Source organism: Trypanosoma brucei, chromosome 11, assembly GCF_000210295.1.
Source record: "Trypanosoma brucei gambiense DAL972 chromosome 11, complete sequence".
Lineage (NCBI taxonomy): Eukaryota > Euglenozoa > Kinetoplastea > Trypanosomatida > Trypanosomatidae > Trypanosoma > Trypanosoma brucei.
Genome location: NC_026744.1, coordinates 3,742,666 through 3,764,746, shown reverse-complemented (window position 1 = coordinate 3,764,746; position 22,081 = coordinate 3,742,666). Strand labels below are relative to the sequence as shown.

The 22,081-nt window shown below is 46.3% G+C and overlaps 11 protein-coding genes across 11 annotated transcripts; 1 reads left to right on the top strand and 10 right to left on the bottom strand.

Annotated features, from left to right (window-relative positions):
• Positions 1-484: 484 nt before the first annotated feature.
• TbgDal_XI16030 (small nuclear ribonucleoprotein Sm-G) lies at positions 485-733 on the bottom strand (the record flags this gene model as incomplete). Its single annotated transcript, XM_011782446.1, has 1 exon — positions 485-733. The coding sequence occupies one exon, from the start codon at positions 731-733 to the stop codon at positions 485-487; it is 249 nt and encodes an 82-aa protein (XP_011780748.1).
• A 510-nt stretch (positions 734-1,243) lies between these two features.
• On the top strand, positions 1,244-1,582 carry TbgDal_XI16020 (hypothetical protein, unlikely; the record flags this gene model as incomplete). The annotated part of the gene is made up of 1 exon (XM_011782445.1): positions 1,244-1,582. One exon carries the CDS (start codon positions 1,244-1,246, stop codon positions 1,580-1,582), a length of 339 nt encoding a protein of 112 aa, XP_011780747.1.
• An 11-nt stretch (positions 1,583-1,593) lies between these two features.
• On the bottom strand, positions 1,594-3,402 carry TbgDal_XI16010 (dynein, putative; the record flags this gene model as incomplete). The annotated part of the gene is made up of 1 exon (XM_011782444.1): positions 1,594-3,402. The coding sequence occupies one exon, from the start codon at positions 3,400-3,402 to the stop codon at positions 1,594-1,596; it is 1,809 nt and encodes a 602-aa protein (XP_011780746.1).
• A 716-nt stretch (positions 3,403-4,118) lies between these two features.
• On the bottom strand, positions 4,119-4,799 carry TbgDal_XI16000 (vacuolar sorting protein, putative; the record flags this gene model as incomplete). The annotated part of the gene is made up of 1 exon (XM_011782443.1): positions 4,119-4,799. The coding sequence occupies one exon, from the start codon at positions 4,797-4,799 to the stop codon at positions 4,119-4,121; it is 681 nt and encodes a 226-aa protein (XP_011780745.1).
• Positions 4,800-5,870: 1,071 nt separating this feature from the next.
• On the bottom strand, positions 5,871-6,482 carry TbgDal_XI15990 (septum formation protein MAF homologue, putative; the record flags this gene model as incomplete). The annotated part of the gene is made up of 1 exon (XM_011782442.1): positions 5,871-6,482. One exon carries the CDS (start codon positions 6,480-6,482, stop codon positions 5,871-5,873), a length of 612 nt encoding a protein of 203 aa, XP_011780744.1.
• Positions 6,483-7,235: 753 nt separating this feature from the next.
• TbgDal_XI15980 (protein kinase, putative) lies at positions 7,236-9,491 on the bottom strand (the record flags this gene model as incomplete). The annotated part of the gene is made up of 1 exon (XM_011782441.1): positions 7,236-9,491. One exon carries the CDS (start codon positions 9,489-9,491, stop codon positions 7,236-7,238), a length of 2,256 nt encoding a protein of 751 aa, XP_011780743.1.
• A 541-nt stretch (positions 9,492-10,032) lies between these two features.
• TbgDal_XI15970 (hypothetical protein, conserved) lies at positions 10,033-11,118 on the bottom strand (the record flags this gene model as incomplete). Its single annotated transcript, XM_011782440.1, has 1 exon — positions 10,033-11,118. One exon carries the CDS (start codon positions 11,116-11,118, stop codon positions 10,033-10,035), a length of 1,086 nt encoding a protein of 361 aa, XP_011780742.1.
• An 871-nt stretch (positions 11,119-11,989) lies between these two features.
• On the bottom strand, positions 11,990-13,606 carry TbgDal_XI15960 (t-complex protein 1, epsilon subunit, putative; the record flags this gene model as incomplete). Its single annotated transcript, XM_011782439.1, has 1 exon — positions 11,990-13,606. One exon carries the CDS (start codon positions 13,604-13,606, stop codon positions 11,990-11,992), a length of 1,617 nt encoding a protein of 538 aa, XP_011780741.1.
• A 502-nt stretch (positions 13,607-14,108) lies between these two features.
• TbgDal_XI15950 (hypothetical protein, conserved) lies at positions 14,109-17,294 on the bottom strand (the record flags this gene model as incomplete). Its single annotated transcript, XM_011782438.1, has 1 exon — positions 14,109-17,294. One exon carries the CDS (start codon positions 17,292-17,294, stop codon positions 14,109-14,111), a length of 3,186 nt encoding a protein of 1,061 aa, XP_011780740.1.
• Positions 17,295-18,041: 747 nt separating this feature from the next.
• TbgDal_XI15940 (hypothetical protein, conserved) lies at positions 18,042-19,406 on the bottom strand (the record flags this gene model as incomplete). Its single annotated transcript, XM_011782437.1, has 1 exon — positions 18,042-19,406. The coding sequence occupies one exon, from the start codon at positions 19,404-19,406 to the stop codon at positions 18,042-18,044; it is 1,365 nt and encodes a 454-aa protein (XP_011780739.1).
• A 1,746-nt stretch (positions 19,407-21,152) lies between these two features.
• On the bottom strand, positions 21,153-21,578 carry TbgDal_XI15930 (hypothetical protein, unlikely; the record flags this gene model as incomplete). The annotated part of the gene is made up of 1 exon (XM_011782436.1): positions 21,153-21,578. One exon carries the CDS (start codon positions 21,576-21,578, stop codon positions 21,153-21,155), a length of 426 nt encoding a protein of 141 aa, XP_011780738.1.
• Between the last annotated feature and the right edge of the window lie 503 nt (positions 21,579-22,081).

The window sequence follows — 22,081 nt, the reverse complement described above, 5'->3', positions numbered from 1 at the left end:
AACAGTGGTGTAAGGAAAGGTGTTTGGTCACGGTAGTGGAAGCCATTCGATTGATTATAAAAGACCATCTCGTTGAAACGATGGAACGCACCAGGCAAAAGACGGCAAGATAAAACAAGTCTGAACGTTTTTGTCGTGCAGCACACCAGAGTTTTCGTTTCATTTTTGTATACTCGGAACAACTCCACCCACCGCTGCTGATCCTTGTTTATGGGTCTACAGACCCCATATCTAGCGAAACCCCAAAGGTAATGCGGACCAACTCCACTAAATCAAACTGAAGCGCCGGTGACCATTCAAAATCCCCTGAAGTACCGCACGATTTGCTTGCTTTAGTTTCTTCCTTCCACACATTGTGTCTAACCCCCATCCCCTCGCCAAACATAAACACAAACACACGAATAATCGTTCCCCAAACACCAAACCCCGCCCCAAACACGCACAAAGAAAGGGCAACCATTTGAACTCGCAAATATATTTGCCATTACACTTCAAGACCGACAATATCCACAATCATAGCCCCTCGAACAACGGCAGTTCCCAGAGACGTTTTATCTTCGTTCTCGACAGTACCCGATGTTGGGGTCTCATCGACAGCATCGTATAGAACAATACTCATAAACTCATCGACACCACGTAGCTCACCAGAGATGGATCGGCCACTCGTCAGTTTTACCTTTACACGCTTCTCCATGAAGTGGTTCAGGTTAGCGATGCGCTTCTTGGCGGGCATAGTTGATTAAAACGTATTCCCCTCTGACCCCCTATATATAAAGAAAAAAAAATCAAGTTGTTGCCGATTCAAACCAGCGAATGCTTTCTTTTTTTATCTGTTTATTTTTTTTTTAAAAAAAGCCAAAGCCAACGCTGTTCTGCCTTTTTTTTTCCTTTTTACTGGATTTATCACCTTCTCCCACCTTGCTCGCCGCTGCCGGTGGTCCACAAACTAGTGACGAGGCTACGGAGAGGCCCTTATGTACCAAACCAGAGCACAACTTACAAATATATTAGCCACGTACCTTTTGTATGTGTGTGCGTTTGTGTGTCTGCGTGCGCTTGGGTAAAAAATGAAATAGCAAGAAAAAGAAAAAAGAGCAGGTGTAAAAAAGAAAAAATTGGCAAAAGGTTCAGAACCACATGTGGGAAAATAAGTTGGCTTGAAAACACCAAAAGAGGCGCTTCCCCCCACCAGTAGCGGGCAATCAGCTAAGCTTCACCGACGTATCGGCAACACAAGTTATACATGGCGACTGAGGCGTCAACACGGAAATCGTGTACAAGGAATTTTTGGTACGAAAGAGATGTTCAATTTTATTCCAGCCGTTTCTTATTTTCTACACAAGATGGGAAAAGGGGGAAAAAAACTTCTCTCCCTGCTCCTTCTATTGAAATTATACCACACTTCCCTTCGGCCTCACTTTTTTTTTCTAGATGTCTTTCCTTTTCACAGCATCTCACACACACACATATACACGTCAGTATTTTTTTTTTTTCAACGACGCCACTGAACGGTTATAACAACGTAACTACGGCACCAACAGTGATCTACATAAATATCCTAGAGGGTGGGATACAACATTAATGAGTGCTCCCTCAATCCGAATCAACATCTATTCCCCCACTGATGTCCTCCAGTAATTTCATCCGGGCGCACTCCAGTTCCGTGCGTTGCTCGTCATCGCGCTCCTTCTCACTTTTTACGGTGGTTTGGTACTCCTCGGTAACTTTTTCAAGCTGCTCTGTGACTTCATCAGAGCTCTTATGGCTTTCGCCTAGCACTGTGCTGCGACGCTGACGTTGCCTGGCTGCGGTCCTCTTTTCCTTGGCTGCACGGTCTAAGTTCTTGTCACGGATGCTCTGGTTTTCCAACAGTTGTCCAATTTGGAACTTTTCGTCACTCATGCATGTGTAAAGGGAGGGCGACAACTCCAACAGTGTTACATTACCGTCAATGCCACCGACAGCAATGTGTTTGCCCTCTGATGTGGGTTTAGCGGTGTGCAGTGCGTAATCAGAAACCTGGACGCTCAACGCAGGCGTTGTTTGCCGCAACATCAAGTCCCATAGGTCAAGGTAACCATCCATACGCGTTGTGAAGAAAACTCCCGGTCGTGCGGGATGCCATGCCCCGCTAGTGAGGTAAGATTTGTGGTAAAAGGTACTAAACAAGGGCGTAAATTTAAAGTCCTCAAACCACATCCGCGCCGTCCAATCACCAACCGAAAGGAAGTACTTGGAGAAGAACGGATTTCGTTGCACCGAATACACAGGTCCATGATGTCCGTTGAATGTGTTCGGCCCCAGTTTATCTGCTTGTGTTTTTCCCTTCCTGTTACACGAAAGGATTGTTCCCTGTTCGGTTCCAATCATATACTTCGACGGACCACCCACCTGTGGGTCATAGTCCAAGCACAGACCTCCCAGAACACCTTTTGAGCCACCTTCATTGTTCTTTGGTTGCAACCTCACGGAGTCTTCCGGGAGCCGCTGAAGTTCTACGGGCTTGTCAGGAATACGGCAGTCCCATACGTGGACGTCACCATCAGTGGACACTGAAAGCAACTCACCCGACTTACTTTGCAACCATTTGACGGCCCACACGGGGTCCTTGTGGCTTGTCTCGATGAGAGAACGGGAGGCAGGCCTCGTCGGTTGCCGTGTGTCCCAGTACTGCACAACCCCGTTCCAGCTTCCGCCGGCAATGATATGGGGGTCTTTTGTGTAGTACTCAATACAACACAACGGTGATGAAGTAACCAGAGTTTCCACCGGTGCATTTGGATTCAGTGCGTCCCAGACGAAAGAATTTGTGTTCATTGTAGAGGTATTGCTTTGGAAACGCAAACGGCAGTACGCCACTGCAAACCTCCGACCATCGTTCTGCCACGTAATCGCTGCCGCGGTTCGCTTCTCCGCACTGGGGTCCTTGAACACAGAGGTGATCTTTGCGGATGCTGTCCCTAAAGACTCATCTTCGACTGGGGGACCTTCAGGAAAGTATGTGCCATAAATGTCTATGGCGTTATTCTGCTTGACGTACTTATCTGTGCACTGCTGAATGAGGCGGCGGCAGGAAGAGAGATAACTCTCCTCGCGCTCTACCTTCCTGCAGTATTTCATTTTTTCCTCAAACTCAGTGGGATCAACACCATGCGGCCATCCACCTTCGCTGTGCGACTGCGCGTGGTGTCTGAGTTGAATGCGCTCTGTATTTGTTCCCGATTCGGAGAGCGATGGTACATTTTGGATCACCGTCTCGCAGGGATCTAGTTGGGTATAGTGGTTTTTTAAACTGCGGTTGGGGGCGATGTCCACCAAAATTTCTCCTTCGTTGGCCTGGAACTCCGGCATCCGCCCAAACTCCTTGCGGAGTCGTGAGTAACTGTACGTCACATCCGTCATCGGTTGTTACAACAACACAAGATGTGTAGGTGTGTGCTCAACCACGCAAACGAAATTTAAGTTCAGTGTCTAGTAACAATGCCTTTCTCTGTGTAATAATAATTATTATTATTCGAACCACACCGATGACGAAGGTTCAACTTCTCATACGCACCACAAGACGGGAAATGGGAAAGAAACAAAAAAAAGGTGGGTGTGATATTGTGTAAATGACGATAATATAGACATGAAACCATCGTGTTTCACAATGGACGGAGGCACGTATCGACTCTTAGCGCTTCAGTTTCGGGCCGCATGCGCACACCTCAGTGAGTGTACACTCTTCTGACATCCTGTCACTTCACTGATGTCGTCGCGACCAATCGACGGAAAGTTAAAGCAATAATGGCGCGCAACCGCAGCGGTTCTTAGTTGTAATTGCAGGAGGGCACATAATTGTGAAGCATAATGAATCAAGCAAACTCGCTTGATAACGGTACTTAACCACCACTGAGCCACAAGGTAGTCTCTTACAATCAGCAATAAAAGGGAAAGAGGGGAGGGGAAAAAAGGAAAGGATGTCGAACAACACGTTACAGAAGTGTAGAACATATCACCTACTCGAAGATACGTGCGAAGTTTCCGCTTACCCACGAATTCACATGGTAGTGCGAGTAGAGAATTCAATGCTCATCTTTTTTTTTTCCCCTCCCCTTCCCTCACTTACCCAACCGTACTCATTCAGGAGGTGGAGGAGGAGGAACAGCGGAAGCAGGGGGTTTTTGTGTCTCCTCCCCCTCCTCTTCCTCGTCTTTGATCCACGTCTTCCGTTTGATCTTAAAGTCTTCTCCACCCACTCCCTCACCAGGGGCGTAGGCATAAGAAAATGATGTTACCTTCTTGTCTTGAATATCCAAAAGCACGAACGTTGGGACAACATCCAACCTCCTTGTTGTAAAAGCACCGGTGATTGAACCAGGGTTTACAAAGAGGTGCCCGCCAAACTCAAATACCTTGTTGTTGTGCGTTGCACCAGACACTAATACATCCACATCTAACTTGCGCTGCAGCATGGCAAGCATGTCTCTGTCACCGCACGGTATCGCCTGGTGGCCGTGGATAAGGCCTATACGCAGTGATTCCACATTTATCACGTGAGTGTCTTGCAAAAGCTTATCTGTATCGCTAGCATGCTTACTGTTAACGTTAGGCCACCAACACGAGTCAAACTCACCCTTGGCGCAGTACACATCCGGTACAATGCTGCGAAAGTAGTCATACATCTCTCGACAACCTACGTTTCCGGTTATTAGTACTAACTGTATGCGGCCAGGTGTAAACATCTGAGTGAATACCTTCGGAATGGAGGCTGCACGCTGCGGAACATGGAGGTCACCAACAACAAGCACAAGAACCATCTCTTCCTTCACTTCTCTCTAAGCTAGAATAACCCCAGTAGACTCCTCACGCAGAACCGAAACACCCCTTTCCGACACTGCTGTTGTTGCACTAGCGTATTCCTTCCCAGATTAGACTTATATCAATATGTATAATAAACAAAAGAAAAAAAAGAACTTGATTTTGGAGTCGCCAAATGACGATGGGTGTCGTTCCAATTAATCACCAGAGGAAAGGCGGGGAAGAAAAGGGGAATACCGAACATAAAAACTTTGAAGGTATTGGAAGCGTTTACCATGCAGATTTGTCACAAATAAACAAATAGAAACAAAAATAAACATGCATGTATCTACTTACTTAAATGTATCGGGAGCAGCGGCACAGTCATCGGGAATTCTAGGTCGCAAACTCTAAGGGTCAAAAAACTAACGTAAAAAAAAAAAGGAGACTATGTTCCAACATTTTTCTCAAAGGGTGAACACACGACCGACCATTCAAAGCGGATCACAGGGGTTGTGACTGCACGAAACATCCAGGTACCAGTCAACCGCGCACACCACGCTTTTGAACAGCACCAGTCACCAACACAACAAAACGTTTTGTTTTTGTTTTCCACTTCTTCTCGCGCTTTCACTGCAAGCAAGTCACAACAAGTCATTGAGGTTCGCACATGCAACCAGTTGTATACTCTCACCTATGCAGAATTCAGCTTTAATGAACGAAGTGCCCCAACCCCGAATATCCCATAATTCACCTTCCCGCTCAGAGAAATCAACGAGTGGCATGTGCTGACACAAGTGATGTGAGAAAGTTTTAAAAAAAAAAAATCTATCGGTGCGGCTTCACAATTAGCGCCGTCTCCACCTGCTAAGCATTTAATATTTTAAAAAGTAACAACAAAGGGTCGAAAGCGGAAACAACACTAAATGACCGTCCACACACACATCCATAAAGCCTGCACTTTGTGAATGGGGACCGCCGGTGGCTCTGTAAAAAGCTGACAGGGACGTTACTACAGACCTCTTACCTTTCCAATGTAATGGAAGGGAGAAAGAAAGGAAAAAAAAAAAGCACTGTGCCAAGTGCCTTTCTCATAGTTGGCTAAGTAGTTTTTCAACCACAGCTGGCTCCATGCCGCGAACACCATAGCTCGTGCCAACAATGCGCACGACGTGGCGGCTCATATCCTCGTCTTCCACAACAAGACCTCCCGCTGAGTTCATGCATGCACCACGCTCAAGCGTGCGTTCGACAATGTCGTCACCGAATTTAGAAAAAAACGTCTCTGTTTCGTTATGGGCCACCAGCACATTTTCAGTTCCCACCACACAAAGGGCATACGTCGCCACCGTTCGAACGCCTCCACCGGAATAGGAAGCAATGAAGCTCCTGCACTGTTCGGTTGACAACGGCTTTTCACGCACCTCATCACCCTTTACAACAACTTGATCAAACGTTAAAGCTATTGCGGGGCCGCTTATGGGTGGAGAATGCTGGCGTGCCTTCTCCAATACAGCTTTCATCTTTGCGCGTGCAATTGACTCCGTCAGTTCAAACGGATCAGCTGCACGATAAGCCTTTTCATCAATATCAGGCGGGAGCAGGACGAAATTTCGGAACCTGTCACCAAAATGCTCTCGCAGAACGTTTGCGCGAAATGCGGAACTTGTTCCAATAATCATGGTACGAATCTCTTCAGCCATTTTGGTGACTCACAGGCAATTTGATCTCTCCCCTTCTTTTTTTTGTTGCTTCTCTGTGTCTCTTCCGACAGCGCAGAGGGACGCAGTTGAAGAGGAGACAGCCATGCACAACAAGAGCTTCACAATAAATGTGGCATCACAAATATCACACAGTACAACAAGAAAAAAGTAGCTAATAAAAGAAGTGGGAGAATTTCATATAAAAACAAAGAAAAGGTTGCTTTAGCGGCTGTGAGGACGGAGGGAGTAAGGATATATTCCCTTTATTATTTGTTATTACACGAAAAAGATAAGAACGAAAAAAAGAAAGTTGTCAGCAGCCAGTAACCAGCACGGTGGGGAACCCTGTTGGATGGTGTAATGGTTGAATGATGACGTAACGTTGTAGAAACAAAAAAAACATACAGAAAAGCTTCAAAACAGAAATTTTAAACAGATGCCTGTACACATAGCCCTCTACACACTCACACCCCAAGCACACCCGTAGTAAAAAGAGTAGAAACAAATAGGATATCTCAAAGAGCCACCGGACAAAAAGTAAAAGAAAGACGGCCATTCGTGCCAACACCCTGCGGGTCGAAAACGGAACGGCTAGAAATGTTGTTCCGCGATAGTGTTCAATGATGTCCCGGGCATGCACACCCCCACGTGAACTTTAATATGACATGCCGCTTCTTCTTAGAACGATACAGGAAAGATGGTACGGAAAGAAAGCGAAGAAGAAAGACAACAAGATTCAACACATCAACGCAGTCAACACAAGTGGGGAAATTTTTCATCATCTTGATAATGTGGAGCTACTTTGAGGAACTTCGTGAAACTCTCCCAGCTGGAGCGACTCCGATGGCGGTACATGTCCGGCCCTTTTCTGCCAGTGCTCAAGAGAATATGTTCCTCAAGCAACTCACGCTGCTGTCGCCGCTGGAAGGTCTCCGACTCACTTCTCAACTTCTCCATCCAGACCCTCAATTTGGCCCTGGGAAGTTCGCTGTATTTTACAATAAAAGGGTGTTGCAGCAACCTACTGACGCTCCAACGCTGTTCTGGTTTCCTCATAAGGCAGCGAACAATAAAGTCGTAGAAAGAATATGACCAAGAAACAGGCTTTACCATACGCGATAGTTTAAGGTTATTCCTGTAGTTCCAGTAATCCGACTTGAAAGGGTGGCAAGGATGAACACCATTTCTCAATTCAAGCAACGTTACACCCAACGACCATACGTCAGCATCGAAGGAGAACTCTACTTCCGATAAACCACCCTCAACGCCTGCGTTATACAACTCATTGCTCAGCCGCTCCGGTGCCTTGTAGAGTTTTGAGCCCAAGTCGAAAGTCACCGGTCGTGCCTTCCGGCTCTGTGGGTCCATCTGGCAACCACATCCAAAATCTGCAAGTCGAAAGCGCTCCATATCGTAGTCAATTAATATATTTGCTGGTTTGATGTCACAGTGAACAATAGCGTAATCTTCATGAAGTTCTTTCAAGCCCCCAAGCACATCAGCTGCAAGCATCGACAGAATTATCTCCGGTACCGGCGTTTGTCGATCTATGTTCATCTCCCAGTCCTCTGGTGTCTTGTATGACTTCCTTCCCGTTAGATGCACGCAGGAGTCCGAGTTCCTCTGTAGGAATGTATCGGGTTTCAACTTTACGGAGTGCGATCCAGCCATGTGCTTTCGAAAGGCTGACTCAGTTAACTTCACCATTTCATCCGATGGGATACGGGAAACCATGCGCTGAGCGTCCTCGACGCTAAAACTCATTAGCTCCATGAGAATGTGGAGGTGTAGCTTCTCACGATCCCTTGTAACCGAGGCATCAAACAACCGTAGCAGGTATTGTGGTGGACTTTTTGATCTTTGGAGTCGAATCATATTGAGCTCTTTCACGAGTCCACCCTTCCTGCTTTGGTGCTCTACCAAACTGCTGGCCTCCGTTAGCTCCCTTACATCAATGCACTTCAGGCCGTACAGTTTGTTGTCCAGAAGAACGCGGTACACTGCTCCTTGTGTTCCCTTTCCTACGAACCCCAAAACCTCTACCTCTTTCAAATCCAATGATCGATTAGTGCGTCCGACTTCGTAGAGCGAAGCTGATCTGCTGTTATTCCCCCTCCCACGGGCAAGTAAGGTGTTTTTCCTCTTTGCATGCTTGTCTACTTTGTCGCCAACGGCAGTGTCCACAAGCACAGAGGAAGCGGAGGATTGTGAGGCCACCGCCGATGTACCTGTTGCCGCCCCTAGCGTACCACTCGTCGATGCATTGCTGCACTTTGGTGAGGTGGTCCAGTTCTGTTCAACAACATACCAAGGAAGGAAACCACGTATCTTGCCACGCAAAACGTTACGTCTGACTTCACGATTACCAACCCTATTCGCGCCCGCTGTGGCAGCAGCAAGTCCTGACACTGCACCTGCCCCTTTTGTAAACAGTGCCGTGTACTGATGAGGCAGACTCGCTCCGCCGTGGTATTTTACCCCCTTCGTGCCTTGGCACGACATCCGACTGCGGGAAGAGCACCGCGACAGTACGGGTGAATCGCCCTCAGTTTTAGGCAACAAACTAAAGGAGGACGATAAATCCCTGCGCACCTCACCGCTATCATCTTCAATGCCCCGTATCGCTGCTTCAACTGAGTCTACAGACGCACCCAAATTGCTGCACGGAGAGCGCTGCGGTGATCTTCCCTTCTCCGCGGAAGCACTGTTATCTACCAAATCGCCAATATGATTAGATTGTGGCTCTTCCCTCTGTGTCGTTTTCGCCTCGGTGAACAACGATGCACCATCGACAAGCACAAAAAGATTTGTATTAGTCACGTGAACGAACTGCCCTGTGGGAAGAGAACCATCCATTGTTATTATGGGTGAAATGTTTGTGTCATCCACGTTAATAAAAAGCTCATTCCCCTGCTGGACCCGTACCTCCCCTACAACACTTGGTGGAGGAAGAGCCAAAGAGAACCCCAAAGGAGGGGGTCGTGTTTTCCTGATCCGGAGAGAGACCATTTTCTTTCACCACCCACCTTAACTGACGGAGTACAGTTTCACCGACTTGATCCTTTGTTGAATTGTTAGCACTGATGATTTGTGGGAGGCAATGGCGAGGTTAGAAGGATCAAACCCCGATCAACCTTTTCATTTGCGATGTATATTGATTATACGACAAGGGCAAGAAGGAAGAAAAACAGATGATGTGAAAAGATAAAGGCATATGTGAGCACTTACAATAGAGTTAGGCACCCTCAAATGTGGCTAACGGCAGATAGCCGAGATAAATGAAACCTGACAAATGCAATCCTCACTACAATTGAACAACACACACGCCGTAGTGAAGAGATAGACAGTGTGCATGAGGTGCTTCGCTACTCAACTTCACGCGCGCAAAAAAAAACGCATGGGAGCAGCACTATGGAGGGGTCGTGAGGTGACCAGCGTAACAAACTGCAACGGCGACACCACAAATAAAGTTGAAAGTCAAGTGCATATAAATGCACTCTCGGTGCCACGGTAGCCACATACGGTACTTGCATACACGAAAGTGCGTACCCTAGTCAAGGTCCTGGACAATTGACTTCTTTGTAAACGTTGAGCGCTCATCCAAAGCCGGAGGATTCAGCACACCGAAATACCTTTCGTGTGGTTCTGGAAGGGGATCACTGGGCGCACGAACCTTCGCCCTCGCCGCAACGATTGCTTCAGCGGCAGCCGCACGCCTCTTCATGGCAGCCGTATACCAGGACGCGAGTTTGATAACGACATGAGACGAGTGCGACAAACCCAACTCGTCACCACCTACCCTCGTCGAACTCAATGTAGACTTATCGAATCCTGAACTCTTATATGGCGATAGTGACAATCCCATACCCGCTGAGTTTCCGGTGGTACCCTTTTGCCCAAGTCGTGAGGTACCCATAGCCAAAGGGTCATCGTATTCAGAATCAGGATCGCTCGCAGAGTGGGTCACCGTCCTCCGGTGTCGTTTGACACTATAAGAAAGTGAAGGGTCTCTCAACAGCAACTCACGCTTTCTCTTCGCGATATCTTCTTCACGAACCGGATGTTCGTCGGGGTCCCACTGTTCTATAAAATTCATCACACTTTGGCGCACGCCTCCCGTAACGTTGACAAACAACTCACACTCCGCAAGCACGGCAGCTAGAGACCAGCCCTGGTGCCGTCGCATACATCCGACAATAACGCTGGTCTGCAGCTCACCCGTCGGGCATGTGAAAAGAACAGGTTGAAAGTCTGGCTGCAAGGCAAAGTCTAAAGCGCGTTGAACACTTGAGACAGCAAAATCGTCTTTTGCACAAACGTATTCATTCATCCACTCTGACAAATCAGCCGTGGAAACTATGCGTATGGGCCACTTTATGCACTCGTTATCCTTCCATGCGTGGACGTCATCCGACACGGACGTGGTGCCTGCAACCACATCCCCCTCCGAGATTGCCCTTACCACAGGAACTGGTAACAACTCTATGGAAAGCAATACAATCGTTTTTATTCCAATATGGTGGAGGAATGGCACGCTCGCAAGTGTGGGGTATGCACTGCGATAGATACCGGTTTCCACCTGGGAAAAATTTGGTGGTGGGGTCCACAACGGCTGTTGACTACGTCCTTGATACATATAAACGGCGTGGAGTTACTCCCCGTTCTTCACCTCCTCTACCACAACCACCACTCCACGTTTATACTGAAGTAACAGTGCTGGTACGGAGTGACCAACGAGACAGAAAGGTGTGGCGTAAAATAAAAAAAAGAGGAGAAAGATAGAAAAGAAACTTAGAGACGCTCTCAGAACACGAATAAACCATTAATTGGAACACCGAACCCTCCACACAAACACCCTACGCCATGTGGTGGGTTCTATCACCGTCAGAGGCAACAGCGGCTATTTCAAGTAGAGAAGCTAAAAAAAGAAAAGAAAAAAGGGGGTAAAGGAAAGCGCCTGCACATTCCTATGAATGGGTTAATATATAGAATGAGCGAGTCGATGTGCACGATCCAAATAATGGGGTGGTGTCTACACATTTCCACGCATTCCTCTACTTCCCCTTGCAGTCTGATTTCGCGCATCCCACTTAAAGATATTAATCATATTTCATTTATTTTTATTTCACCTCACCTTTCTCCACCCGTTCGACCGTGATGTTCTGCCTGTTCTCCTCGCCGTGTACCTTCAGTAGCTTTCTCTCCGCATCCACTTCCCCGCTCCATTCCTGAAAGCTCGGTAAAAAGCGAACAAAGACGTGTGCCAAAGGGTGTAATGACTAGCGCGTACCTCTTTTTGTTGTTTTTGTTGTTTTTTTTGTCCTTTCTTCATTCTCTTCTTTTTTTTTACTTAATCATTCATTTAAGTGCCCTACGACTACGGTCTAACCACACGATCCCCTGATTTCCCTTCAGCCCTTACAGCAGTCGAAGTGTATATGTTCGTGCGCATGACCCCCTCCCGCTCCAACATAGCGTTCCATCCCGTACCTCCTGCAACAGCACATCTATTCCTCCTCTTCGGGTTTTGTTACGATAACGTCATCAACCTTCAAAATCATTTTCACAACCTGCGTAGCGAGCCGGAGTTGTGAGCACTTCCCCTGAAGTGTTTCGAACACCTGCTGCTTCTTCATGTCAAGTGTTCCACTATCCATGCAGTCCACGCCGGCATAGGGGTTCTTCCCCTCCACTTGCTCAATGCGAGCACGCGAGAGGCATTTGATGGGTTCCAATCCACTGTTTAGGGCTAAGTTGATGGGAATCGACTCAAGGGCATCCGCAAACCGCCGAATAGCGTACTGATCGACTGTGGAAACCGTATCGGCGTAGTTAAGCACAGCCATTGAGGCCGCTATCTCCGCAGATCCACCACCATATACGATACGGTTGTCACGAATGAGATTGCGGACCATGCAAACGGCGTCATGAAGAGAACGTTTGGCCTCCTCAATCATCATTTTGTTACCACCACGAATGAAGATCGTGACAGCCTTGCTGCTTGGGCATTCCTCAATGAAGATCATACGATCTTTTGTGGTTCCAAACCCGACCTCACGCACCGTTCCACAGGTTCCAAGCTTGGCGCTCTGAAGATCTTCAAAGCGGGGAATAATCCTTCCGCCGGTCGCAATGGCGATCATCTCAAGCTCTACACCACCCACCCAACGCACAGCTGGTAGATCGTTACGATAGAGAAGATAATTTGCCTCATCGTCGAATCCCCACTGACAGATGACAAGGTCTGCCCCCGCCTGTTTGCAGAGTTTGACCTGGTTGCGGAAGTATTCCTGCTCTTGCTCGTGAATTTCTTTCATGTGCTCGGCACTCGAAATGTGCACGGTGTGTTTAGTTTTGGGTTTCGGGGGCTCAAATGGGCATGTGAGGATGGCAATCTTTGGATTCTTCAGCACCTTGGGCATTTGAGGATGGGAGAAGTCCTTGTCAATGACGATGCCGTTCACTAAGCATGTTTCCTCAAGGCATCCACCGACTTTACCCTCCATCTTAATTAGATCGAGATTGACGTCACGGCGTTCCATGTCTGCGACCGAAAGAACCGCATCAACACATATCTTTGCCAACCGATCACGGTCACGGTTTACCACCTTCGAGTTGAGTGTTGAGCGCGCGGTTTGCAGCAAATAACTGTATTCCTCACGGCTGACGGGCACGGTGTCTGCGATCTCCTCCAACCGCTTACAGGCAATTTCACAGGCCTTCTCAAACCCCTCAGAGATGCGAGAGCTGTGGATCCCCTTGTCAAGGAGGCCAGACGCTTGTTCCAACAGAGCACCAGCGAGGCAAACAACACCAGTGGTACCGTCACCGATCTCAGAATCCTGCGACTTGCTGAGTTCCACCATAAGCTGCCCGATCTCGTTGTCAATGTCCATGAGGTCCATGATGGTGGCCCCATCGTTGGTAACGACAACCTCGTTATCTTGTGTGACAAGGATCTTGTCCATTCCACGTGGACCTAGGCTAGTCTTTAAGACGTTGGATACACTTATGGCCGCGAGTATGTTTGCCTTCTGAGCCTCCACGCCAGTCACACGCTCCTTATTTGCCTGCTCCTTCACTAGAAGGAAGGGGCGGCCGTACTCATCAAAGGCCAGAGACATGTCTCCTTATAACTGTGTATAATGTCAGTAGCGGTTATCTCTACGAATGAAAGATATTACAAGGGGGAGGGAAAAAGTTGGGTGTGGCACATACAGTCAAATTCGTAAGTGTAGCAGGTGAGCAAATACGCAGAAACTATGTCATTGGTGGCCACAGCAAGCACTGTATTGGTGAAGGGCATAAGAACAAAAAAAAAATAAGTTAATGTTTATCCCAACAAACTCATGGATCCGATAAAATGAAAAGCAGTCTCCTCCACCGCTCTATACATACCTCTCTTCTTCTACGACACAACAGCAAGAAAAAAAAAATAACATCCCCCTACGGTCAAGGGTAAAAATAAAATGCACGTGACTGCAGCAGTGCTTGCAGTGAGTGATAGCGCACAACAAATCAAACAGACAATTTTTTTTTTCACACATCGCACGCGTGCTTATCTCGGCGTTGTGACGTTCCCCACAACGCGCTTATGCAGTGTTAAGAAGCAACCAAATGAAAACTTTACACATTTTCTGCAACATACTTGTCGATACCACTGTTGGCAGTAAACGGAGGTTCCTCACTCCTACGACATCGGTGACGGGATGTAAGTTGCTTCCATACAGCAACGATGTTGTCGATGCGAGAACTTTTACTCTCAAAAATGGAGGAAGGCATCGCCCCGACGGGTCGCGAGGACTGGGGTTGGCCAGCGGTGGCCCATAGGGGTGATTCCGACGTTCCTGCTGAGCTGACTCTCGTTAGAGGAGGACTCGCCTCACCACTGATAAGGCGAGAGCGAAACTTAGCTTCAGAATGAGCATCTGTCCGCAGTAAAACATTTCCCTCTTCCCTTGGAGCACCAACGATTGTAAGTGCCATAAACGAACTATGTGATTCCCTCTTTGCCAAACTGCTGTGGTTCCACGAACCGAGAACGGCTGCTAGCTGTTGGTTGGGCGACCACACAATGCGGCGAGGACTCCCGTGAGTGCGAATGGCACCGTAACCACTAAGTGGAGTACATAGCGTACCGGAGAAGCACTCCCAATACAGCAACCGCCCATCACAGGTACACGCCACAAATGCCTCGCCATCAGGGAGGAGTGTAACGACAGGGATGTACGGTTTCTGATGCATATAAATGGTGTGTAGCAGTTGGTGGCTCATGACATCAATCAAATACGCCACAGGATGTTTCTCACACGTCACTAAAGCCCTATCCCCATGCACTTCTACTTTAGTAGCCCCTGGGCATTTGAAACGGTAGCGCGTCCTTATCCTCCATTGGGTACTGCCATCAAGCGTGACACCATCCTCAGAATGCCAAATCAACACATTCCCTAAAGTATCGACAGACCAGAGACGTCCACGATCCGAAGCGGAAAGCGCACGAACGACTACTCCATCATCGCCAGTTGTTTCATACACAACCTGCCCCACACCACACCCCGCCGTGGTGATGTTGAAGTTTGTACTACTCAATGGTACGCTGCCAACTCTTCCGGGTTGCCATGCCGCACCGCTGTGGTTGTACTGCTCCCTTTCAATCGTGGTTTCCACTTCTTGGTTGTCGAATTCTTTGTAGTTCCATACAAAGAGCCGCGGATCAAAACCGCAAGTTACAATAACGCTTTCAAAGAACACGCTATCATACAGCGGGAAACTATGTGGCAGGGTACATAGGCACGGAACGATCATCACCTGGTAGGAAATTGTGGCGGAAGGAAAATTATCCAACCGCCACACCCTCACAGTTTTGTCTGATGAACTAGATAGCAACAGTTGGCTATCCCTTCGAAATGTAACACTATGTATGTGACCAGCATGCCCACGGCAAACACCAAAAATCGGAGCGCCACACACCAGCGCATGGCGAAGCTGAATCAAGTAATCAGCTCCGTCCGTTACACCGAGTGCCATCAGAGATTCAACGCCGGCAAATGTTATACAAGTAACTTTTCCGACAATCTGAGTGCTCTGTACAACCAATGGTGGAGGCACCACTCGCTCATCCTCATTGCGCAAGTAAGATCTCCCTAAAGCTGTGGTATTTATACCATATCTGGCACTCTTGTCTTCCGTGGACCACGGACGTCCGGAGTATGCACTTCTTGCGGTGCTCCTGGGTTTGTGGTCCTGCGAAACCGGCATTTGATCGAGAAAACATTCCTCACTCGGTAATATATGCGCTTCACTGGGGACATATGAAACGTCATCTTCCCATCTCAGCGAAATGAGTAGAGTTGCAGCGTATGGAACCTGACGGTTTTGGGCGCGCTTGTACGTGTAAAAGATTGCCGGTGGCGTGGACGTGTTACCGTTGCCTTTAACCGCATCGGAGGCACAACACATCTCGTATTCTGTGGTTTCTTGGCTGTGTAAAGGCCCAATATCATCCCCGTCCACCCCCCTTCGGGAGCGAAACAAGAAGGATGGCAACTGTTGCATTAGCCTTGTGAGAACAGATACACGCCCGGGGAAAGGAAACATTTGAATATTCAAACGTTTCCCCATGTTCATCCTTCCATTCGCACTCCTCAGCTTCAGGAATCCCCAACACACGGGGTAGAAACCGTCTCGCGGAACGGGAACACCGTTAATCGCCTCCTCACCACTTTCAAGCACCTCCATCAGTAAGAGTGGATCTACTGACGGTTCCTCAATGAGAGATGAATGCACACAGAAAAGGAGCTCGGCACCCCACCACGGTGCTCTTGTGTGACGACACCGGAGATCAACGGGGTGCGTTACCCCAAAAGACGAACGTAGAAACTCTGTTTTGATCAGATTTCTCCCGGTGTGGCCGTCTAGCAGCCATACGCGTACGAACGGACGAGCAACAAGCAGATTGGCGTGAAGTGGGCTCATCCCCAGCACCTTTACAGATAGTCGCGGTACAGCTCCGAGGGAACCACCATATCTACGTGTGTGAGAGCCTAATTGCACATCATCCGTAGGAACTTGGTGATCCTCAACTTTTGACCATCCTAAAACATCCGCATTTGTTGCTCTGGGGGACCAGAATGAATTATATGTGCCACCGGAATCGTACGAATTACAAGATGGTTGAGCACCCGGAGATGATGCGGCAACCTCCGCGGTGTTATTGTTATCCGTACTCGCTTTTCCGGTTGGCCCACGCTGCCTACGGCGACGACTGTGGTTATATGCGACACCGTCTATGTTCGTAGTACCGTTTCCAGTCCCCTGCCCCGAAGCTGCATCTGAAATTGTGGGCAAAGGAGGGTTGTAACCATTGGGTGAAGAAACCACAGAAGTTTCACACATGGCAACAGGTGTCCTCGGGCTGGTGGAGGAGGTCCGATTCTCAACCGCTAAAGTGACGGGTGGCGGTGGGACGCCGGTAGCTGCCGGTGCCGACTTCAACTTCTTTGAAGGTGATGGCAATGGCGTACCCATCCGGTTAGTGAACTTCAACGTTCCATATGCAGCACTCTTGCTGCCATTTAAACTAGTCATGTTTGCTCTGTAAAATATATTCGGTACTGCGGAACGGGAGCTACCTGACAGCAACAAAGGGAAGTGGTAACTCAGGAGATGTCGAAGAAGTGGCGCCTTATCTTGCCTAACATTTCCAATGTAAAAAATGGTTGCAAAGAGAACAAAGACAACGGTACGAATAAGCCTACATATGGGAAGAAAAGGGAGAAGAGTGCCTCTAGGTTTCACCACGCATTCGTACATTACGGTACAACTTTTTCGTGCATAACATATGGTCCCCCCCCCCCCATGCCACACACACACACATTACACGTCTTACGAGGTGGGAGACGTTCCCTTTCCCTTTATACGAAGGGGTACAAAAAAAAGTTAAGGGCGACAAGCCCAAAAGGGAGAAGAAAATCAATCTTTTCCTCGTCTCCAACAACAACGTATTCAAACTGAACTTGTAGAGGCAGCAGCGCACCTACAAAAAGGGGAGAAAAAGAAATACTGAATATTTAAACTGGTGTCAAGGACTTTAATCACAGTTGAGTAATCATCGGCCAAGCTATATCCCACTCAAGCAAATAAATAACGTAGCCGGGAGGCAGCCGACATAGAAAAAAAAACGAGAGTTACAGCCCGCCGTCCGACTACACAGAATAACAATTTTTTTTTTTTTTAAATACGCAAACGGAACCAACAGCCCACCTCTGCATCACTCAAAACAAAATCGACCGTAGTTTACTATCGCTATTAATTCCCAATTCCTGCTAATAAGTCGCACCTATCGTGCGACCCCGTTGGCGCGGGCGTCTATAAAAAGGAAAAGCGCTCAACACACACACACACACGCGCACAAACAAACACTGACCACTCGAATTTATACAAACACTCCAAATGTTACAACACAAGTAGGGAGTGCAGCAGCGCTATTGTACGTAACATACCAACCAATTCCACTTCTCACAGCACGTTCGCGCATATCCCAATAGAGTTGCTTCTCCACTACGACATAATGGCATGAAGCTGTACGCGGGTCTCAGAAAGGTTCATCTCCGTCACCTCAAGCACCGCTTTAACAACATCCAATTCAACATCAGGAAACTCCTCATGCAGCTGCTTAATCACCTCAGCCAGTGTTGTCGGTTGAGTTGCGGATGGCTCTTCTCGTGCATTTGTCGTCGGCACGACATCAGAAGGAAGCGGCGTACCACATCTTTGGGTACCACGGACCGCAGCCGTTAAACGGTCAAAGAGAAACCGAGCTTCAAATTGCTGCCGACCAACATCAGAAACACGACGAACGTATTCCTCGCACGTTATTTGCCCATGCCGTAGAGACCGCTCCAACAACTCCAACACATCGTCCAGGGAGTGAATGTCCCCTAACAACTCTAACGCCCGAGCGTGCACCTCATCCGCTGGTACGATACAATCGGAGTGTGTTTCCATAGAATTCGCGACTTGCTCCAGGGTGGTGGTGAGGTCTTCAACTCTGCCGGGGGCGGGAGAGAACTTCAGTAGCTCTTCCTTATTCTTCTCAAGTGTTGCAAGTGCACTGCGCAGTTCATTTGATGCCTTGTCTAACGTTTTTAGGTATTCCAAAGCCTTAGCTCGCGTATCCAAATAAGCATCTGCCTTGAAGAGCAAATGAATCATGACTGCATCGCACGCCCCTTGAATAAGTTGGTTATGTGGGCCAACAACAGATGGGTCACTTGTCGGCATTTCAGGCACAGGCATAACGTTGGGTGGAGCCGAACCGTCTGTGGGACAAAAAGTACTATTAACAACAGAATTTACAATCGAGGAAACGGGTGGCGTGGCAGTGGCTATGGAGGGGTTTTGTCCGATGGGTTCCCTCTCTGATGGAGTTAGCGGGAATTCTGCTTCGAACTGCTCAGTAAGTGCCACAAGTATTTCTAAAAGAGAATACGGGACCACAGCCTGTTCAAGAAGCGCCAACTTCTCCAAGTGAATGGCACCATCTTCATCCATGATGCTAGAAGCCGGACGCACACGCCATTCGGTTAAATTGCCGCAACGAAACGTATTCGGAAGGAGTTTAACGGTGGGAGCAGAGTTTGGGAAGTTGGCCAAAAAAACAACTTCAACACGCAGCGGATGCACCAAACCCTGACGGGGCGCAGCAGCGGCATTTACACCTGGCGGCATCACATAGATCGGACAATCCAAAGTTAAAAGAAGTTGTTTGTCATTGTTGCAGAAGTGACATGAAATGTTTTTGAAATTTTCTGTGTATGGCATAAAGTCGTTGATGTAGTCGTGCAGTGCTTCCGCCGCTAGTGCGCTATAGTGCCTCTTGAGGACATCGAGTTTTGTGTAAGCCCGCAACTCCCTATCATTCATTTTCTCAGAAGAAACAGAAGGAGAAACTGTACCTAGAGAGAAATATATATGTATAGACTGGGCCCTAAAACGTAACTGTAGCGCCTCCACTAATTTGGCTTATTTTTGTGTATATCCTTGAAAGAAAAAAAATGTTAAACCACCACTTTGGTTATGTTTTGCTTTCTGGAGAGTGAAAACAAAACAAAGTGAAGTCCCTTTTTGCGATCTCCAGTAGGTCGGTTAATTTGTGTAGTTTTCTTCTTTTGTTTTTTTTTTTGCTTTTTCCCCTTCCTTCCTTGCTAAAATACCTCGATTAAGTTCAATGAATTACTCACTCGCTGCGATTCAAATAATAATAATAATGATGCAGCACGCAAATTTAAAACATTCAAAATGATAACAATAACAATGAGAATAGAAACGGGTGATATGAGGATCAAATTTAAGGTAGTTCGGCTAGGCCGTAAAATCCTTATTGAAAATGATACATAAACAGACACAGAGAGGAAGAGAAAGAGAGAGGGGGAAGAAAATGATAAAAGTAAGGATAAAAACGTAGAATTAATAAATCAACAAGAACCATTTATCCACATTATCCATATTATCCATGAATAAATGAAAGTACAGGAGAAATCCAACCTTTACATGCATATACGCGCATATATGTTTTTTTTCCTTTTTTTTTTACTTTCTTGTCAGCACTGTGAGTCGACGAGGACAAAATCCAACAGTCAGAGAGATTTTTTTAAAAAAAGAGGAAAAGAAAGGGAAAGAAAAGGAAAGAAAGTGATGATAATGACAATAACAATATCTGAATAATGTTAACAAGTAGACGTGCAGGAAACACACAAGACACATGAAAAAACAAACAAAATGGAAAGTCATCCAGACGAGACCATGAAGAAGAAGAAAGAAAAGAAAAGAAAACAGTGGCAAAGGAAGGGAAGCCTCTTGTATAATAATATGTAGGAAATAGGGGGGGATTACAACAAAAAACTCTTACAAAAATTAATGTCCATATAACAACGTAAGAGAAAGGAAATGTTGATTGATATGTAAGTGTTATAACATAGCGAGCTATTCAGTGCCAGTGTAACAACAAAACTAGCCATCAGCGTAACAACATCCGAAACGGAAAAAGGAACTCACACAATACAACACGAACCATTAAAAAAGAAAACAACACCAAACATGGCAAATACATTGCCCCACACATTTATTTTGCTGAAACACATGTAAGCGACAACAACAAGTAAAAAAAAAAAAGTAAGTAAAAACTCGGTCCTCCCTCCACCCTCGTATTACTTCCTATGCGCACACCTTTTCTTTTTTTAAAAAATTTACTACATTTCTCTCCCATTTCTTCACCTTATGCTGACTTTCTTCCTTCCTCCTTTTTTTGTTTTTTTTTTGCTTTCTTTCCCCCTCACTCCGCTATTCTTTTCCCTTAAAATCGCTTCCTGATTAAATGAAAAAAAAAAATACGCGGGTATTCCGAAGTGGTTGCTCCTCCCCCCCCCTTTTTTTAAAAAAAAAAAAAGAGAAAAAAAAAAGAGCAAAACGACCCAAACAACAAAGGGACAAAAATAAAAATGCACTGTGAAGAAACCAAGACGAAACGACGGCGCCAACATGAAAAATAACAAAAACAGTAGTAATAATAATAATAGTAGTAATAATAGTAATAATAATCGGCGATCATTCGATAAAATTCCTTCAGTATTTTTCGTCCCCTTTTCATTTTATCTCACGTCCTCTCATGCCTCACCTTAAGACAAAAAGTAAATACATCACCGGAACACGAAGTAAATGCATATTTAGGCGGGAAAGGAGGGGAAATGGGGGAACAAAAAAAAAAAGAAGAAGCACGAAGAAATGGTTGTGCGCATAAGAAATGATATTTAATATTAAGGGAAAAAAGTAAAAAAAAAAAAGAAGAGTAATGACAAAGGGAAAGGCAAATACACGAAAAATAGAAAAGAGGGGGAAAAAAAAGTGGGAACAAATGATGCAAAACGGAAGAGGTGGAAGTTGTAATGGTGATGGTAATGGTAATATTTGCCAAATAAGTGCACGGGGGAAAATGAATTTTAAGAAGGGTAGAGGAGAAGAGGGGGATAAAGAAAAAAAAGGACAGACAAAAAAAGAAAAAGTGCAGTAAATATTAGAATTTAAAGTGAAAACATTCATTTCTCATTTTCCTTTCAGACCCGCCTCACAGTAGGCTGTAGGCATATGAATATGTTTGGGTTTAACTATATTTATTTCTGTATTTATTTTTTACTTCATATCATTTCATTTCATTTTTTTTGTTTTGTTTTCTCTTTTTGTGATATTCCCTGACGTGGTCCGTGGCTAACACAAATTTTAACAAAAATAAGGGGGAAACAGAGAAAAGAAAGGGAAGCAAGCGCAAGCACAAAAGAAAAAAAAAGAAGGATTTAAAAAAAAAAAATGATCCAGCGGAAGGATCACGGAAGTTCAGCTGCTTTACCTTCCTTTATTTTTTTTTTCAAATTTCTAATAATTTTTCTGAGTTGCAACTTCTTTTTCTTCTTACTTTCCACTTATTTACCTTTTTTTTTTGTTCCTATTTCCTTCATCACCACTATTATTATTATTATTACTATTTTTATTAATATTTTTCACTTTCGATGTTTGTTTGTCCAATATCGCTCAGCGTGGTGGAACTG